The sequence below is a fragment of the Heloderma suspectum genome, chromosome 2 (assembly GCF_057233095.1).
Source record: "Heloderma suspectum isolate Gila_16-S chromosome 2, 16-S_ref, whole genome shotgun sequence".
NCBI classification, from domain to species: Eukaryota; Metazoa; Chordata; class Lepidosauria; order Squamata; family Helodermatidae; genus Heloderma; species Heloderma suspectum.
In genome coordinates this window covers 360,072,476-360,093,251 of record NC_139459.1, presented here as the reverse complement: position 1 = coordinate 360,093,251, position 20,776 = coordinate 360,072,476, and the positions used below count along the sequence as shown (strand labels likewise).

Here is a 20,776-nt window from a genome sequence, read left to right as displayed (position 1 = left end):
GGGGGCGGCAGAGGATGAGATGGCTAGATAGCATCACCGATGCAACGAATATGGACTTGAGCACGCTCCGGGGGAGAGCGGAGGACGGGAAGGCCTGGCGTGCTATGGTCCGTGGGGTCACCAAGAGTCGGACACGACTGAACGACTGAACAACAACAAAGGAAGTGCTTGCTCGACAGAGTTAATCCGGAGCGTGACGCAGCATGCAAACGCCCCGGTGCTTCTGCGGCGCGCTCCCTGGCGGAGTCAGCCTAAGGGGTTAAAGTGAGCAAGCCCGGTTCCTAGAGAAGCGGCTTCCTGCCCTGCGCCGCCCATCCCTGTGGGGCGGAGCGGCCGTAGGGTTGCCCCTTGCAGCCGGATCCGGTGAGTCCTCTTTGCGTGGGGGCGAGGGGACCGCCAGGGCTGCGGCGGGGGGCGTGGTGGGAAAGGCCAGCTAGGCAGGCAAGTGAGGGGTGGGCGGGAAAGCCCCCGGAGAGAGACCCTCTCCGCGCTTAATCCACCCGGGCAGCTGCAGATGGTGAGGTTGGGGGTCCAAGAACGCAAAGCCCCCCCACCCATTTCTCCTCCAAGGGGGCGGTCTGTGCAGCTGACCCGTTCAGGGAGGGTCTTTCCTGCTCTTAGATACGCCAGAAGGTCCTTAGAGCACATGGGGGGGGGGGGGAGAATGCAAGCCCCTTTCCCCGCGGGTAGGTGAAAATCGTTTTCAAGCTGGTTTTGCATTTTCAAAGTGGGCTGATGTGGGGCTGGGGGGCGGGCGGTGGGGGCTGTGCTGGAAAGAAGGAAAAGCGGGGAGAGGCCTCAAAGCCCTCGGCTCTTCGTGCTGTAAATCAGCCACCTCAGTCCCATGGTCTTTTGGGGAAAGCTTGAGTGGGTGAGCAGAGGACATTTATCTATCATCTATCTATCTATCGTATGGCACATTCGCATCGCGTTACAGTAAACACATAGAGCATAATAAATATGAAACATAAAATATAGACAGGAAGATCACAGACGTGTGTCTAGGTTACAGATACAGTTTTTTTTTGCAGAAGACAAACTCATAAAGATAAGAGCTCAGACAAGGAGGACAATTGAACGTAACACGGATCCAGATAAAGATGTCTGGAAGTTCTTATTGATATCTCACCTTGTGGCATCATTTAATGTATTGTTAAATCTGAAAAACCGGTGAAGTATATATATTTTTAAAAAGCACTTGGCTCAGCCAGGCAGCTGCAGATTGAGAGGTTAGGGGTTGGAGAACGCTACCCCCCCCTCGCATGCAGCTGACCAATTCGGGCAACATCTGTCCTGCTGATAACCTAGAAGGCCCTTACAGCACCTCCCTGAATGCAAGGTGCTGCCTTTGGATGGATTAAACCCTGTTCCATCAGAGTTTGCATTTGCATAGTAGATTAAAAGAAACAGGGCTGGGGAGGGGTGGATGTGGAGGTAAAGAGAGGCCGCCGAAGCAGCTGATGTGGAAAGGGGGATGAAGGAGTGCCAGGAAACCAAGTGTGGGTGGAGGGGGAAAATGTTAGAGGCCACTGGGCAGGGATGCCCTGCTCATACGTTGGTTCTGAACAGATGCAGGCCTTGGACTGCAAGCTTTGGGTGAAGGAACCTTACTTTCGCCTCGCGTCTCTGGCTTCTGCTTGAGCCTGTTTGGTTTTTTTGAAAATACCTTTTATTTATTTTTTTGTCTTTATAAATGAAATAAACAATACCAACAACCTAATCGGTAGCTACAGTTTCCCAACAATACAATATTCTTAAGAGGACACAACAACAACAGAAAGGAGCAAAACAAAGAGAGAGGAGAAAAAAAAAGAAATTATTTAAAAGGATTAAATGTAAACTCCAGTAGACACAGGTTCAAATTCCATTCACTTAAAAATTATACCTATAACTTTGATAAAATTGCAATTCAATACAGCATGATTAATCTTATGTCATCAGTCTTATAACAAGGAAGCAGGCTTACAATTCATTTCCAGTGACCATATAGCCAGTCTCATAATAATAAAGGAGAGAAATTAAAAAGGATAAATAATGATAACAAATCACTAATAAGTTTTATAATGTTATATGATAACAAAGGTTAAAAACAACCCTGCAACAATCAGTAATATATTTTATACTAGATATATCAATGAATGTGCATATTCCTATGCACCCTCAAACAGTATATTTAGGTACAGTATGTCATATCCATTTTAAAGAAGAAGGTTTAAAAAAAAAAAGGTGAAAGAAAAATAAGAGAAAGCAGACGGCTATATATATAAGCAATTAATTCTTGTCTAAACTGAGTCACTCAGACTAGACATAACCAGTTAACAACAACTGTTTATGGATTCCATTTCATGGGGCTGTAACAGAGATCTCACTAGTTTTTGCATTTAGCCACGCCTCCGCCATTTCATGATTCGGGAACTTCTTCATCTGACCTTCAGAAACAATGCACAATGTAGCAGGATATTTTAAGTAATATTGTAAGTTCATTAGTTTTGCCAGATTTTTCGCCTTGATGAATTGTCTTCTTAGCAATTTCTTTAATGTAATCTGGAAATAATATAACTTTACCTTGTTTCCAAAAAAGATTTCCACCCCCTCTTGCCAAACACAGGATATAATTTTTTGTGGAGATTATCGCAAATTGGACTATAATCATATAGGTAGTCCCTTTGGCATTTGGCACACGGAATGCCTGCTCAGTATCAAGTAAATAATCAGATGGCCCAGGGAGTATCTCATGCAAAAGCTTATCTACAAAAGTAGACAAATTTACATCGCTAGGCACATCCTTAATGCCAATTATACATACATTGGCTCTGCGAGTAAAAGCCTCCAGTTGAGAAATTCTGATGAGCAAGTTGTTAAAAACTTGTGACACAGTTTCATTGGCTGCCATCCTATCTTCCAGTTCATTAACCTTCACCTCCATTTTTTGCCAAGAATTGTTAATCAAAGCCGCAGCCCCTTGCAGGGTGGTGATGGAATTTTGAATTACATCCAACCTTTTAGCCTGTTCAGCCAATTGCAAAGACAAAGTTGTTATCAAAGTAAATCACTCCCCTATATTTTCAGTTCTCGGCGCAGCGCCTTTGCCAAAGGAGGTACAGGGGGAGTGGGTGGAGATGCATTTCCTTTTTTTCTCCTTGCTGTAGCCATGTTTCTCTTCCAACAGATCTTGCAGGTCCTCAGATATCCTCAAATATTGTTAATATTTCTTAAACCATTCCTCAGATGTTGTTGGTATTTCTTAATCCATAAATTAAATGGCGCACGTCAGCCCTAATTTCTCCTATTTAAATAGGAGTTTCAAAACAACTTTTGGCAATGATTAAGCTCTGGGAGGGAAGTCTTGGAATCCAGCCCCCCTGCCGCTTCACGGAGGTGACTAATTTACCAAGACTTCATCCAGATGCTTCCTTGACTCCCCTTTTCATTCCAGGGGAGAGATGAAAAGGTTTTTCAACCTTTTAAAAAGCTTTTGAGGTAGCCTCCCACGGAGACTCCGCGGGGTGCTGCAAGGGCGACATTGGCTCCGACCGGAAGTCCCTGCTTGAGCCTTGATAACAACCTGCCTTTCCTACCAGGAGACGACCTGGTTGCTGTCAGTAACCCGTCTGCCTTTTCTTTGTCAAGCATCTTCCTTCGTGCTTCAAGAGTGGCATCGTCCATTCACAGAACGATGTGTTTGTGTTACAGGAATCAGCAGCCCAGCTGACTCAGGCAGCCTTAGGAATTGGCTAAAGGGCCAGGAGAGAACATCTGCTGGTTATCCAAGAGCCCAGATCAAGGATGGAAGAGCAAGATGCAGCTGGCCGAGGAGCAGGAAAAGACTCGGACGCCGTCAAGGTTGAGAGCAGTGGGGAATTCTGGGAACGCGCCACGCAGAGGATCCTGGGTAAAGACACCCTCAGATCCGACGTACAGCGCCAGCGCTTCCGGCAGTTCCGCTACCAGGAGGCTAAGGGGCCCCGTGAGTTTTGCAGCCAACTCCATGATCTCTGCGATCAGTGGCTGAAGCCAGAGCAACACACGAAGGCTCAGATCCTGGACCTGGTGATCCTGGAGCAGTTCCTGACTGTCCTTCCCCCGGAGATGAAGAGCTGGGTGAGGGGATGTAGGGCAGAGACGACTTCCCAGGCAGTGGCCCTGGCAGAAGGTTTCCTCCTGAGCCAGGCAGAGGACAAGAAGCAGGCAGAGCATCAGGTGAGACGATTTTATCCTGGGAGTTTGCAAGGGCAGAGAAATTTAGCAAGGATATCCGGAAAGTCCCCATCTCTTACTCAGTTTTTCTGGAACTCATGCGGGATGGTCCACCATGCACCGAGGACTTGTCTTGCATCCTTTCTTTTCTACCCCACCTCACCTGTCTCTTTCCAAACCATGTTGTTCTTTCTGGTTCAGGAATTCTTTGCAGAAGAGGCCATTGACTTCCCTGAGGCAGAGAAGGCTCCATCGGACATCAGACAGAAGCGGCCGTCCAGACAGACCATGCTGGGGCATGACGGGGGTGCCACCTTGCTGGGTGAGGATTCAGGCGGCATTTTCACCTTGGTCTTTGGGATCCAATCTTGATTAAATATGGGCTTTGAAGAAAAAAGAAATGGACTGCTTCAACAAAAGCTCGCAGTGTAGAGTGTTTTCATTTGGGGTTCTATTCCCCACCCCCCAGTTTTCTTATTTTTTTTCTCCCAAGAATCAGTCAGCAATCGGTGTCCACGGACATCCCAATTCCTTAGAGGGTCCTTTGAGATGTTTTTCCCTGCTCCATTTGGTTTTCTTTTTTCCCATAATATCGGATTTTCCTCAGAGGGTGAAGTGGACATACGCCTGTCCACATCTCAGCTTCATTAATATCGGGGATGTCACCAGTGATCTATAGAGGCAGCTCCCACTTCTGTCCTTGTCACCAGTTCGAAATAACTTCTCTGCGTGAACCAGGAAATGACGTAGCCAGACAGTGAGAGGGTTGTCTCTCCCCCTTTGTATATCTATTTCTCTCTTCCTCTCCCTCCTCCACCTCCACATATTCCTTCCCATTCTCCCTGGTTATCATCCCCCCGCCCCCCCGTTCAGTGAGATAAAATTCCAAGGCCATTGACTGGCCTTGGAATTCAGCCATTTTGAGAGGTGCATGCTCCCTTAGGCTCTTTTCTGTAAAAAAAAAAAAATTCTACACCTGCAAATCTCAGGGTTACCCCCAAGCCTGTTGACCCTCCCTATTGTGTGTAGATGTTGCAGTTGAGGCTGCATAAAGTACAGGCAGACATGAATGGGAAATAGGGGAGAACGGAAGACAATCCTCCCTTTATCTTCTGTGTCCCTCACAGGAGACGGATTGAAGATGAGGACAAAATGTAGCAGCTCGGCTCTTTGTTGTGCTGGGCCAGGAACAAGTTCTGTGCGACCGGATCAGGTAAGGGGAATGTTCACAGGGGAGGAGGCAGCCAGGGCGTCTCTCTCCCCTGCACAACTCATGCCCAAAAGGATCTGTCCCTTTCCCTTTTCTTCTGCCATCAAAGTTGTGCACAACGGAGGCTGCGAATGCTACACGTTAGGGTTTATCCCTGGCTACGTAAGTTTTGTTCCTGATTGTGCTCCGGGATGATGCTTCTCCTTCCAGGTGATCTTCGAGGAGGTGGCTGTGCATTTCACCGAAGAGGAGTGGGCCCTGCTGGATCAGAACCAAAGAGCCCTGCACAGGGAAGTCATGGAGGAGAATTTGGGGAATGTGTCCTCTGTGGGTAAGCGTCCCCCGTTCTCTGGGTTGATACCGTCAGGTTACAAGGGATAAAAAATAACTGTAGCTTCTTTCTGCACACTTGCTCTGTTTGAGCAGCCAGTGTCCTGCTCTTCCTGCTTGGGTGGTTCTGGGGTCTCTTCTGGGGCCTCTTGTCCAGTCACCCTTGTTGGTGGACCTTTGTCAAAGCAACAGTAGATGATGTCAGGCTTGGACGTCAGTGGCTGCATGTGGTGGAGGTGGACTGGATGCCTGAAGACTCCAGCCTCCTATGCAGACTTAGGAATATAAGAAGGGCTCTGTTGGAGAAGGCCAGCATGTTGCTTCCCACAGGGGCCAGCCAGATACCCCCAAGAAGCCCAGAAACAAGGTGTGGTGACATTATCCCCCCCTGGTTGTTGCTTCCAAGTGGCTGACATCCACAGACACAGTGGCTGGGTGCAGACAACACGATCACCCACACTCCAGGGTTGTGTGTGGGTTGCCATTGAACTTCAGGTTGTTGTTGAAACGTGGGTCATCGTGTTGTCTGAATGCAGCCGTACTAACAAATCATAGTTTGTTAATGATAACCCATGAAGAGAACCCTTTGTTTGTTGTTGGGCTGTGAACTGTGGGTTGTTTGCGGTTAACAAATCATGGTTTGTTAGAGCGGCTGGGTTCAGATGACACAATACTCCACAGTTCAAGAAGAATGCACACGCAACCTCTATTCAACCACTGAGTGTTGAGTGAAGGGGGAGAGGGATACGTTCAGATTTATTGGTTATGTGCATATTATGTGCTTTCCTTTACAATATAAAACATAATATAAAAACTATTTATATAGAAAACAATTAAAAACAGAACAATCGAAGTGCAGGGACGGGGAGGTTCATACCAGAAGATGCTCTCTGTAAGGTATTTCAGGTATACTAGTCCTGATGTACAAAAATGAACATTTGATGTTGCTATTGGTCCACTGATGCCACCAATGATACTTGGGATGGTAGCACCCTGCCTAAGACATACCCGAGACTTGGTAGCCCTCCTACCAAGATCCGATAACAGGACTTGTTTGTATCAAACCTGGCCCCTTAGGGTTGCAAAACACAGGCTCTGGCACTGAGCTGTGGGTCTGCTGCACCCTTCTTTATTTTTTCCATAGAGTTATTTCCGGCCCCACTTCCAAGAAGATCACAGCCACGTGCATGAGGTTTCTTCTGAATGCATGTAACAACAAGCTGGCTTGAGAGTTTTACGTGGAAAACCGGAGTATAGATTTAACAAATAAGCTAAGCCCTATAGGATAGCATTGTATTAGAGATATTGGGGATATTCATTGGCATGTTGTCTGAACCCGGGACACCTTCTGTAGGGTTAACCATCCTGAACAACCCACCCTCAGCGTTTCAGTGTGGTTTAGCATCTTGGGCAAATCCAGTCGCAGACTGGTCTAAGGCTCCCCGATACACTTCATAGGAGGCTGTTGAGCCTCAATCTCTCCAGCACTCTGCATAGTACTGGTTCTCACCCAACATAGCCTGAAACACCCTTGGTTTCTGTTAGTCACTCACATCTACAGTTACTTATTTTTATGATTTCTTATTTAAGCCTTTGTGCCCTGCTTTCCAGCCAAAAAGGCTCCCCGGTGGTTTGAATGCAATCGGTTACAAACGATATGACACACAAAGAAAAAGGATGGTGAGGGAAGAAGAGAAAAAGCAAACTAAGACACCAGCTCTTAGAAGTTCCAATTTTCTTACAACGATCAGCTTGAATGGCAACATCCAGATAACCAGATGGAGCTGGTCTCTCATCAGAGCCCATGGAGATGCCTTGCAGTCCCATCTCTCCCTCTGCTATGAGCTAAGGCAGTTCTACGTGAAGTTTTTATCCCACACCTTACCAGAGCTAAAACTGAGATCAGCCTCTTTACATGTGCTTTTTCCCCCTGGGGTTTTCTTTCTCTGCCTTTCCATATGTTTCATTATAGAAGTGCTAGATGGCGCTGTGGCCTTCTATGGCAGGATTCAGAAAAAATACCAGACTTTCCTTGTTAGGAAAAAAAAGTGATAGTGGTTGCAAAGAGCGGGACAGGCCGCGGAGAATGATGACATCATGTAAAGGCTTGCAAACTATTGTGACTGAGCACTCACGAGTGCACAAATAACAGCCTTGTGCAGAAATGCCCCTAGTGGAATAGCTGCTGCTACAGGACAGTTAACTAATAGCTCTTTGATTTCAGGCTCTGCTTTTCACTTCTGCTGCTACCAGTTCTCTCTCTTCCTTCTAGATTGTGATTGGCAGGAGAGTGAGAATGAAGGAAAACCATGGAAAGTGTTTCTGGAAAGAGCCAGATGTAAGCCATTTCAGTGCTTGGAGTGTGGAAAGAGCTTCAGTGAAAAAAGCTGGTTCTTGAATCATCAAAGAACGCACACAGGGGAGAAGCCATTTCCATGCTTGGAGTGTGGCAAGAAATTCACTCTGCGGTCAAACCTTTTGTCACACCAAAGAATCCACACAGGAGAGAAACCATTTAAATGCTTGGAATGTGGAAAAAGCTTTGGCTGGAAGTCATGCCTTGTATCACACCAAAGAAGTCACACGGGGGAGAAATCATTTCAGTGCTTTGAGTGTGGAAAATATTTCGGTCAGAGCTCACACCTTATAGAACACCAAAGAATTCACACAGGAGACAAACCATTTCGATGCTTGGAGTGTGGAAAGAGCTTCAATAGAAAGTCTAATCTCACGTACCATCAAAGAAACCACACAGGGGAGAAGCCATTTACATGCTTAGAGTGTGGAAAGAGCTTCAATACAGAGAAATGCCTCATGTACCATAAAACTAGCCACACAGGGGAGAAACCATTTACATGCTTGGAGTGTGGAAAGAGCTTCCGGCGAAATGCAAACCTTATATTACACCAAAGAACTCACACAGGGGAGAAACCATTTCAGTGCTTTGAGTGTGGAAAGAGCTTTGGTCAAAAATGCTGGCTCTTGGAGCATGAGAGAACCCACACAGGGGAGAAGCCGTTTGCATGCTTAGAGTGTGGGAAAAAATTCACTCAGAGATCAAACCTTAGTTCACACAGAAGAATTCACACAGGAGAGAAACCTTTTCAATGCCTTGAATGTGGAAAGAGCTTCACTCAGAAGAGATACCTCATTTCTCATCAAGTAAGTCACACAGGGGGCAAATGATTTACATGCTTGGAGTGTGGAAAGAGCTTCAGTACAAAGAGACACTTCAAGCACCCTCAAATATTCTACACAGAGGAGAAGGCATGTAAAAGCTTGGGTGTAGACAGAGTTATAATAGGAGATACATCCTTAGTCCACATCAAAGAAGAGGGCAAATAATGTTAATATTTGGCATTTGTAAACAGCTTCCATTTGGTTAACTCCTGTACTCGACATTAAATAATTCATGGAAGGGAGAAACCACATCAGTGGAAAGAACTTCAAGAGGAATGGGGACCTTAGCAGATATCACAGAATTCCTTCCTTCCTTTATCATTTCTTACCTGCCTTGAACAACTCCTTGTCTGACCTGCAGGATTCTGTTTGCATCACGCTGTAGGGCTGCCATTAGCCACTTCCTCCCAGCGACAGTCCCTTCCATCCTATAATATAGAGAACCTGCTTTTACTTTGGAATTTCTTTTAGTAGAGTTATTTTATTGTATTTGTGTGTACCTGTGGGCTACTCCAGGTCTTCTCCTTATTATTGGTGGACTTTGGGTTCGATATGGATGAGCATGGGAAGACTCGAATCGGTATTCACATTAGTAACAGGTGATGGTGTCAGGTAAACAGAGATGGGAATAGATGCAGCTAAGACACCATCTGGTCATATTGTTAAGGATACTTTTCAGCTTCTGCAACCTGAGGATATGGACAAACATCTTGGAGGACTGAGACCTCCGGCCTGGATCCTGGATCCTTGCCCATCATATAGTCTGCCAGCACAAGGCTGGGTGTCTGGATCTGGGAAGTAAGTGGAATAGTGCTGACTGCCCATAAAGAGGTGGTGGTTCAGCCCAACCTGAAAAACAGCAAATCTAGACTTACCCACCTGTGCTCAGTGTATGTCTAACCTTCAGGTTCTGAACATAGTTCTGGAGCATGTGTGGCGGTGACACTCTGGCAGTGACAACCCCAAAGGGGATGCTGCCAAAGGGGGCCATCCCTTTGTGGGAGCTGCTTTGGTGGCACAGAAGGGTCAGGCCACCCCCCTAACACCAGTTTGGTTTTTCTAGCATCTTTGATAGGGATTGGTTGCCTCTTAGGGCTTGATTCTGTGCTTGGGATAGAGGATGTGGGGCCAAGTGGGGGACTGAGGGGCAGGCAATGTTTGTTGAGCGATGGGTTAGAATGTTATTCAAACCGAGCACATTTTCATCAGGTGGCTTGTTAACCATTCAGTGTGGCTTGTTAACCACCCCGAACAACCCAACAACAAACCATGGGCTTTTAAGGTGGCTTGTTTGAGGAAAAATAAGCCACACTACATGGTTAACAAGCCACCCTGGCTGAGTTCAGACAGCATGCTAACCCACGGTTCAACAACAACCCACACTCAACCAGAGTATGGGTTAGCGTGTTGTGTGGGTTGTTTGTTGAACTGTGGTTTAGCATGTTATCTGGACCCAGGACATTTTCTGCAGGGTGGCTTGTTAACCGTGCAGTGTGATTTATTTTTCTTGTACCAGCCACCTTGAGAACCCATGGTTTGTTGGCAGGTTAACAAGCCACCCTGCGGAAATTGTCCTGGGTTTGGACAACACGCTAACAAGCAACCCACACTCAACCTAATGCAGCTTCCTGGGTTCCTGAAATCATTATCTCCAGGTAGGCAGCTGCGTTAGACCCAGGGGAGCTATTGTTGGTGTAGAAAATACTGTAGTAAATGGACGACTGGTCTGACTCAGTATAAGGCATCTTCCTATGTTGCAACAGGCAACATGGGATCCCCAGGGTCCAAGAAGAGAGTTAGGCCTCACCCCGCCTGCTATGAAATATCGGCTGTGACAGGTGGGTGGTTATTTTGCCACAGGTGTAGTCCACTGGAGAAGGGCTTAGAGGTATTTTTATTTATTTTATTTCAAGTTACTTTTATTTATTTAATAGATTCATATACCACGGAACCTATTTAAAAATATCTCTAAACAGTTCACATTAGAATCTACAAGAAAATATATGAAATGGCTAAAACATTAGTATAAAACATTAATAGAAACATTAACATCAGTTCAAACATTGTCATTACAAACAGACTGGGGAGCACATTCACTCAGGGAAGACCTGGGTAAAGAAATAGGTCTTAATTTGGCACCTAAAGCATGATACAGATGGTGCCTCCCAAATCCCGGAGGGAGCTCATTCCATAAACTCGGCTCCACCACAGATGAGGCCTGCTTCCTGGTTGTTGCAAGGTGGCAGGAGGCAGATCGTGATACCACCAGCAAGACCTCCTCAGATGATCTTAATGCTTGCACAGGTCTGGACTGGGGAAGGCAATCTTTCAAACCACCTTTAAAACCTTTAAAAGTATGCGATTCGAAACTGGAAGAAGAGGCTTTTATATCCACCTGAAGCTGCAGCTTATTGTCCAAGGGTTCATTCCCTCCAGCTACTAGGTAAAGGTGCCCAATTTAGCATGTGTTTAATTTTTTTTTTACTTAAACCATCAGCATCTAAAATCACTTCACAGTTTTATTAATAGAAAGACTGCCTAGTTTTTCTCTATTTCCTCTAGTAAAGGAGTCTGTGTGCTACATTGGAGTAACAGCTGGATTTTATGTCAGTGAGGTATAGTGGCTAGAGTGCTGGATTGGGACTCGGGAGATCTGGATTCTAATCTTCACTTGTCCATAAAGCTCACTGGGCAATCTTGGGCTGCTTCTCAGCCTAACCTACCTCACAAGGTTGTTGTGAGAACAGAGAGGAGGGGGAGGATCAGGTATACTGCCTTGGGCTTCTTGAAGGAAAAGTCAGGTTATGTCAGGGTTGGATCGGAGCCCAGAGAGCCCCAAAGCAGTTCTGATTCTGAGGAAGAGTTAGAAACCGCGGGAGAGGAACCCGTGCGCGTTTCAGAGGAGCAGCCAGGGGGAGAGCCCCTCCCAGTACACATTCCTGAGAGTGATAGTGACCCTGGCAGGGAGAGGGAGGCGCAACAGTAGTTTCTGGACGCTAGGCACTGGCGCACCCTCAAGCAGGAGATGGAAGGCGCTGAGAGGCAGCACTCAGCCTGCTTGGCACAACGGCAACAGCAGTGCCCCAATGCCCCATGGGAAAGGGGTGGACTCTCCTAGCTCATAAGTACAGCGGTTCCCCGCTTTCCCCTCCAAACGGAGATCAACTGATTCCTAAGATTAGAACCCCCGAGTAGGCAGCTCTGTTAAGTCTCACTCGTAGGATCAAGCATTTAGCATCTGTGAGCATCATTAGGTTGAATGGGAATGAAGCCTTGGAAAAGAGCCCTATTGTCTGTGTATTGATTCTGGCTACCTGAGGATTTCAGAAGGCAGCAGGGGCGACCTCTCGACAGGTTATAAATGTAACCCAAAAACTCTGGGATCAAAATTATCTGCTTTTCCTTCTCTCAGTAAACCTAGGGGAGCTCCAGAAATTCCAAGTGGAACCTTTTTAAATTTTTATTGTAAATGTTCAACAAAACAAAGAGAAAAAGGAAACACTGTAGCTACGTAAGGTAAAATCCAACATAAGTTCTACTAAGAGTAGACCCATTGAAATGAATGGGACATAGGTTAGTCAGGACTCATTTAAGTCCTATTCATCTCAATGGGTCTACTCTTAGTAGAACTTACATTGGATTTTGCCCATAAATTTGAATATATCAATACACATTTCCATGCTGTGAAATTGATATATTCAACTCCAGGTGAAACCTGAAACTATCACATCACCTGCTAGATCCTTCGTTGAATGCCTGCAGACACTTCCTCCCCAGTTCCATCTCAGGATTGTGATCATGCAGATACCATGACTTCACCATCAAGTCATCTGCTGGCTGGGGAATGCTGGGAATTGGAGGAGGTTTTTTCTGCCTAAACATGCATAGGATTGCACCCTTAAGCTTTACAGAAGAACTCCCCGGTCAGTTGACTCTAGGATTGTCAGCCTGTTCCGTCATCGAAGTCTTGTTCTGAACTGACCAGAAGGAGTCAGGATTTCCACTGGAAGATCAGAGGACCACCCATTCCTCTTTGCGGAAGGTATCAAGTTAGATTGTGGTGAGCCATCATTGTTCGATCACTATTTCTCCTTTTATGGTTGGGGCCTTGTGGGCAATTGAGTTGTATCATGTGGTAGCCTTTGAGGCAAACCCACCATAGTGTAACTTTGTGGGTCAATGCATTATAGTTGTAACCGATAAAACCTTTGTGCTCTGGATTTCTCTTTGTGAGGACATGGTCTATTTAACCATGCTAAATCCTAATGTGGGTGCTTACGCACATAAGTAACCCACCAAATCTAGTATTAATAGGCTCCCATGCATAGTAATATAGGAAGCTGTCTTATACTGAGCCCCTTGGTCCATCCAGCCCAGTAATGTCAACACTGGCTCTGCAGCCGCTCTCCAAGGTTTCAGGCAGGAATCTTTCCTAGTCCTGCCTGGAGATGTTAGGGATTGAACCAGGGACCTTCTGGTTGATGTTAGGGATTGAACCAGGGACCTTCTGGTTGATGTTAGGGATTGAACCAGGGACCTTCTGGTTGATGTTAGGGATTGAACCAGGGACCTTCTCCATGCAAAGCAGGGGCTCTAGCACTGACCTATTCACCTAAAAATAAAGTAAGATTCCAGGCCTCATGGTTTTGAATAAAGTACTGAATTAAATAGGAACACAGGAAGTTGCCTTTGTCAGACCGTTGATCCATCAAGCCCAATATTGTCAGCACACTGACAACGGTTGTTTCAGGCAGGATCCTTTCCTAGTCCTACCTCTAAGCTATGGACCCTCTCTAAGATCCCTGGTGGCTTAGTACAGTACATAAACTGCAATAGAAAAATGAGTTATAAAGAGCAATTCCTAGCTCTCAACAACTCTCTACTGGACAAATAAATATTGTTCGAGGAATCAACATAGTCTTATTTATTTTGAAGATTAATAATCAGACTTTTAAACAAATGATTCTCAGTGCAGCAGGAAATTTTACAACCCCCATCCTGCAAACCATGCACAGCAGCTGGGAATTTTCTGGCTGAGGATAGGGCTGGAACAGGGCTCCCTTCCATTCTGCAGTCCTAGTAGGGAAACTGGCAGTTGAATCCATCTGCATTCTACATAGAACAAATGCAGTGCAATCTCTGCACAAAAGAATAAATGAACACAAATCCCATATCAAAAATAGCAACATTCAAAATCTGGTGGGAGAAGATTTCACCCCCCTGTGGCTGAGCTTAAGGTGGCCATTCTTGAACAAAAGAACTTCAAAGACAGGCTGCAGTGTGAAAAAGATGAACTACAATTCCTGAAGATGTTCAAATCTATTTGCTGTGGCTTGAATGAGAACTAAGGTGTTGTTTTTAAAGCACGCTGCATGTATTAATCAGCTCACCATTATTATTTACTATTTTATTATTTATGTGGTACATTTCTAATCCGCCCTAACTAATGGTCTCTGGGCAGATTACAACCAGTTAAACTAAAATGCTATTTTGAAACAGTTAAAATATTTTTTAAAAACCAATACAAACACCGTGGCAAGGATGTCTGTGTTAATAAGGTAACACAGTTGGCTATGGAACCTAAAACAGTTGGTCATGGAACTGACCAGAGGGGAGGCGACCTTGGATTTAATCCTAACCCAGGACCTAGGACAAGATGTAAATATTGTACCAATTGGAACCAGTGACTACAGTGCTATCAGGTTTAATATATATTTCAGTGGGAAATTGCCCAGGAAGTCCAACACAGTCACTTTTGACTTCAAAAGAAACTTCTCTAAGAGAGCAATCCTATGTCTCCTAGACAGCATCTGGGGGAGATAGGATTTTTCGGTTTCCTAGCTCCAACTTCAAAGACAGCGATACGAGCTTGTAGCCAGGAAACTGTGCTGTCTGCCCCCTCCCCCTTGTAGCCAGAGCAGAGAGAACCGCAGCATTTGCCCCTCCATGCCTGTCCATGCTCATAACATGGAGTACGGACAGGGTGAAAAGGGGGAGTTCCGGGGGAGGGGAGGAGACCATGGAAGCTGTTTTAGACAACTTTTTATGTGGTCTCCAGCCCCGTTCCCATGCCCTCCCTGAAGTCGTGCTTAGATGGCCGAAACGGCATCTAAGACAAACTACAGGGCGTCCAGAGCACAGAAGGAATCCTTTCCTCTGTGCTTCAGCTGCTCTGCATTGGATAGGCGGTCACGTTTAACTTCAAAGGAAGTCAGAGGCGACCATCTATCTCCATAGGATTGCACCCTAAAATGAGAGAATGTGTGAAAAAGAAGTTGAAAGGGAGAGTCAAGAGGGTTACATCCCTCCAAAATGCTTGGAGGTTACAACCACAATAATAGAAGCTCAGCCAAAATGTATGCCACAGCTTAGGAAAGGAAGCACCAAGTCCAAGAGGTCACCGGCATGGTTAACGAGCAGTGTCAAGGGAGCCATTAGAGAAAAGAGAGCTTCCTTCAGAAAATGGAAGTCTTGCCCAAGTGAGGAAAGCAAAAGGGAACACAAGCTTGCACAAAGGTGATGCAAGCAGACAATAAGAGATGCAAAAAAGCATTTTGAAGAGCATATCGCTAACAATTTCAAGGCCAACAATAACTAATTCTTTAAATATATCAGAAGCAGAAAACCAGCTAGAGAGGCAGTTGGACCATTGGATGACAATAGAGTTAAAGGAGTACTGAAGGAGGACAAGGAGATTGCAAAGAAGCTGAATGAATTCTTTTCATCTGTCTTCCCTGCAGAAGATATAGGACAGATACCTGTACCTGAACTGATGTTTTCAGGAAGGGAGTCTGCAGAACTGAGGCAAATAGTGGTGACAAAAGATGAAGTTCTCAGCCTTATGGACAAATTGAAAGCAAATAAATTCACTGGGCCCAGATGGTATCCATCCTAGATACCATCTCAAAGAACTCAAATATGAAATTGCTGATCTTCTAACTGAAATATGTAGAGGAGTGGAAGATGGCCAATATAGCACCAATTTTTAGAAAGGGGTCTGGGGGAATCCGGGAAATTACAGGTCGGTTGGCTTAACGTCTGTTCTGGATAAGTTGGTTGAAAGCATGATTAAAGATAAAATTAGTAAGTATATAGAAGGACCAGCCTTGCTGAAAAAGAATCAACACGGTTTCCACAAAGGTAAGTCCTGTCTCACTAGCCTTTTAGAGGACTTTTGAGAGTGTCAATAAACATGCAGACAGGAGTGATCCAGTATAGACACTGTTTACTTGGACTTCCAAAAGGCTTTTGACAAAGTCCCTCACCAAAGACTCCTGAGCAAACTTAGCAGTCATGAAATAAAAGGAGAAGTCCTCTTATGGATCCGTAACTGGTTAAAGAACAGAAAGCAGAGAGTAGGAATAAATGGCAAATTCTCGCAATGGAGGAATGTGAATAGTGGAGTCCCACAGGGATCTGTATTAGGACCAATGCTTTTCAACTTGTTCATAAATGATCAGGAATTAGGAGTGAGCAGTGAAGTGGCCAAATTTGCTGATGACACCAAATTATTTAGGGTGGTTAGAACAAAACGGGATTGTGAGGAGCTCCAAAAGGATCTCTCCAAACTGGGAGAATGGACATCCAAATGGTAAATGTGGTCCAATATAAGCAAGTGTAAAATGATGCATATTGTGGCAAAAAAATCCCAACCAAGTATAACCTGATGGGATCTGAGCTAGTGGTGACCAACCAAGAAAGGGATCTTGGGGTCGTGGTGGACAGGTCAATGAAAATGTCAGTGTGTGGCTGCTGTAAATGAGGCAAATTCCATGTTAGGCATAATTAGAAAAAGAATTGAGAATAAAACTACCAATATCATACTGCCCCTATACAAATCTGTGCTGCGGCCACACTCTGTCCAGTTCTGGTCACCAGACTTAAAAAAAGATATTGCAGAGCTGGAAAAAGGGCAACAAAAATGATCAAGGGGCAGGAGCATCTCCCCTATGAGCAAAGGTTACAACAGCTGTGTTTGTTCAGCTTAGAAAAAAGGAGGGTAAGGGGAGACACGACAGAGGTGTACAGAATGATGCATGGTGCAGAGAATGTGGATAGGGAGACATTTTTCTCCCTCTCTCAAATACTAGAACGGGGGTCATCCCAAGGAGCTGATTGGTGGGAGATTCAGGACAGATGAAAGGCAGGACTTCTTCACACAGTGCAGTTATACTATGGAATTCGCTACCACAGGATGTAATGATGGCCACCAATTTGGATGGCCTCAAAAGGGGGTTATCATTGCAGGTTGTTAGCAGGCTGCTTGGCCAGAGTGTAGGTCCTGCAGCCCTCCCCCAACATTGGCAGAATTGTGGTGCCACTGGGGAAAGGCTTGATATGAACAAAGAGGCTACTCAGGCAGCCCTGGGGTCACATATGCAAGGTGAGGCCTGACACTGTTTTCAATCAGAGCTGCATTAAATTCTGAAAGCCTTGAACTAGGCAGGATGTAAAATTAATAACTCAGAAAACCAGTTCCAAAGTGATTTGCCCCTCTCAATAGGTAGAATGCATCCTCCAGGTGTAGGTAAGCAAGTAAATGGGCTGAAAGGTGTCCCACAAGTAGGTTTCATAAGAATGCTGGACAGAGTGCCCATTCGCACTAAGTATTCCCCTTTTGTTATCCAGATGGATCTGGCAAGTACAACACTTAAGTCTTTCGGTTGCAGGCAGGAACGGCAATTCCCAATTCTTAAAAGATTTTATGCAACTATAGCATGATGGTCACGTGAGACATAACATCCTTTGTGTATAATCTCTAAAAACATCAAGGTTGTGAGCAGATATTGTGCTAGTTTGGGGATCTGTTTCTTGACAGGTTTAGTTTCACCAGTCTTCACCACTGGACATTTGGATTCTCTCCTTCAGGTTCTACTGCAAAGTTTCTAGCTGAGCTTTCCCCAAGATGGGCAAACCCAATTTCCCATTTATTAAGAAAGGGCCTCAGTGGAGGGTTCTGTCACCTCCTGCCACCCCTTTTTTACCCAGGTTAGCCTCACCCTGGCTGCTTCAGTCTCTGCCTAGCTAGAGGCCACAGTCCTCCAAAGGCTTCATTTTAAAAGGACACATTTTTCCATGGGTGCTTAGGCAAGGAGTTTCAGCATGCCCCAATTCAGCTACAAGAAAGGGCCTTCCAGTGGGGGAAAAGATACCTTTAAACCCCTGTCTGTCTTTGGAACTCTTCATACAAAATGTAGCCTCCACCCCCAAATTCTGCGTAGCATTGTTCCCTGGCTGTCTAGTGGAAAAGATTGCAGTTGAGACCCTTTTTTGTGCCCCTTTGTGTTTCCTCAGTATTCTCAACTTCTGTTGTCTACAACTTCCAGAAGAGATGGTCAACATGAAGTTCAACAGCTAATAAGTATCCTTGAGTGGGTTGGGTAGCCCAGGCTAGAGGAAACAGGAGGCAAGTGCACAAACCACTAAATGGTGAATGAGTGTGGGCTTTTCTACATGAACCTGCACCTTTATCGAGGCTTCTGCTTCCAGAATTTTTGTGGGATTAAGATTGGCTCCTTTACATGTGTTCTTCCCTGCACACCCACCCCAGGGTTTTTCTTTCTCTGCCTTTCTATATGGTCCATTGTTCGTTGTTGTTCAGTCATTAAGTTGTGTCCATCTCTTCGTGACCCCATGGACCATAGCACGCCAGGCCTTCCTGTCCTCCACTCTCTGCCGGAGTGTGCTCAAGTTCATATTCATTGCATCGGTGATGCTATCTAGCCATCTCATCCTCTGCCGTCCCCTTCTTTTGCCTTCAATCTTTCCCAATATCAGGGTCTTTTCCAGTGACTTTTCTCTTCACATTAGGTGGCCAAAATATTTGAGCTTCAGCTTCAGTATCTGTCCTTCCAATGAGCACTCAGGGTTGATTTCCTTTAGGATGGACTGATTTGACCTCCTTGCAGTCCAGGGGAGTCCTAAGAGTCTTCTCCAGCACCACAGTTCGAAAGCATCGATTCTTCGGCGCTCAGCCTTCCTTATAGTCCAGCTCTCACAGCCATACGTTACTACTGGGAAAACCATAGCTTTGATTATACGAATCTTGGTCGGCAAGGTGATGTCTCTGCTTCTTACTATGCTGTCTAGGTTGGCCATAGCTTTCCTCCCAAGGAGCAAGCGTCTTTTAATTTCATGGCTACAGTAACCGTCTGCGGTGATCCTGGAGCCCAAGAAAATAAAATCTGTCACTGCTTCCATTTCTTCCCCTTCTATATGCCAGGAAGTAATGGGGCCACATGCCATGATCTTCATTTTTTTAATGTTGCATTTCAAACCAGCTTTTGCACTCTCCACTTTCACTCTCAACAAGAGCCTCTTTAGATCCTCTTCGCTTTCTGCCATTAGGGTGGTATCATCTGCGTATCTGAGGTTGTTGATAATTCTCCTGGCAATCTTAATTCCGACCTGTGATTCATCCAACCTGGCGTTTCTCATGATGTACTCTGCATATAAGTTAAATAAGCAGGGCGACAATATACAGCCTTGTCGTACTCCTTTCCCAATTTTGAACCAGTCAGTTCCATGTCCGGTTCTTACTGTTGCTTCTTGACCCTTGTACAGGTTTCTCAGGAGACAGGTAAGGTAACTATTAAGTGGCGCTGTGATATTTATTTATTTATTTATTTATTTTATTATTTAATTTATTAATCGCCCATCTGGCTGGTCACCCAGCCACTCTGGGTGATGTACAACATGCAATAAAACAATAAAATTCTACAATAAAAACATTTTCTAAAATACCCTAACCCACCCCAAATGCCTGCCTGAACAGCCACGTTTTTAATGCACGACGGAAGCTCATTAAAGAGGGGGCATGACGGAGTTCCCTAGGGAGGGAGTTCCACAGAGTGGGGGCCACTACAGAAAAGGCCCTCTCCCTCGTCCCCACCAGTCTAGCTGTCCTGGCTGATGGGACAGAGAGAAGGCCATCCGAGGCTGATCTTGTTAAGCGGCCTGTCTGGTGCTGCTGGAGGCGCTCCTTAAGATAGGCTGGGCCGGAACCATATAGGGTTTTAAAGGTCAAAACCAACACCTTGAATTTGGAACGGAAAACAACTGGTAACCAGTGCAACTCCTTCAGCACTGGAGTAATGTGATCTCGCCGGCGGCTGCCTTTAATCAGGCGAGCCGCCGCATTCTGTACCAGCTGCAGCTTCCGAACCGTCTTCAAGGGTAACCCCACGTAGAGCGCATTACAGTAGTCTAAACGAGAGGAGACCAGGGCATGTACGGCCGATGGGAGCAGATGGTCGGGAAGGAAGGGGTGCAGCCAACGTATCAGATGGAGTTGAAACAGCGCTGTCCGGCTCACAGCTGACACCTGAGCCTCCATGGACAGCTGGGAGTCCAAAATGACCCCCAGGTTGCGGACCTGGTCTTTCAAGGGTAGCCATACCCCATTCAACACCAGGTCAACATCCCCTAGCCTCTTCTTGTCTCCCACCAAAAGTACCTTGGTCTTGTCAGGGTTCAGCTTTAGCCTATTCCTCCCCATCCAGCCACTCACCGTCTCCAGACATTTGGACAAGGATTCTACGGCCAACCTTGGTGAAGATTTGAATGAGAGGTAGAGCTGCGTGTCATCCGCATATTGATGACACTGCATCCCAAACCTCCTGATGATAGCCCCCAGCGGCTTCACATAGATGTCAAATAGCATCGGGGAGAGGATGGAACCCTATGGCTCCCCACAAGTGAGTGGCCACGGGTCCGAAACCACCTCTCCCAGTGCTACCCTCTGGTACCTGCCGGAGAGGAAGGACTGGAACCACCACAATACGGTGTCTCCAATGCCCAACCCCTCCAGGCGGTCCAGGAGGATACCGTGGTCAACGGTATCAAAAGCCGCTGAGAGGT

At 45.8% G+C, this 20,776-nt stretch overlaps 1 protein-coding gene across 1 annotated transcript; it reads left to right on the top strand.

Annotated features, from left to right (window-relative positions):
- Positions 1-313: 313 nt before the first annotated feature.
- LOC146355632 (zinc finger protein 213-like) lies at positions 314-19,299 on the top strand. The gene is made up of 6 exons (XM_084830921.1): positions 314-363; positions 3,694-4,200; positions 4,399-4,519; positions 5,325-5,410; positions 5,618-5,738; positions 8,010-19,299. The coding sequence occupies exons 2-6, from the start codon at positions 3,787-3,789 to the stop codon at positions 8,921-8,923; spliced, it is 1,656 nt and encodes a 551-aa protein (XP_084687047.1). The 5' UTR covers positions 314-363; positions 3,694-3,786; the 3' UTR covers positions 8,924-19,299.
- The last annotated feature ends 1,477 nt before the right edge of the window (positions 19,300-20,776 follow it).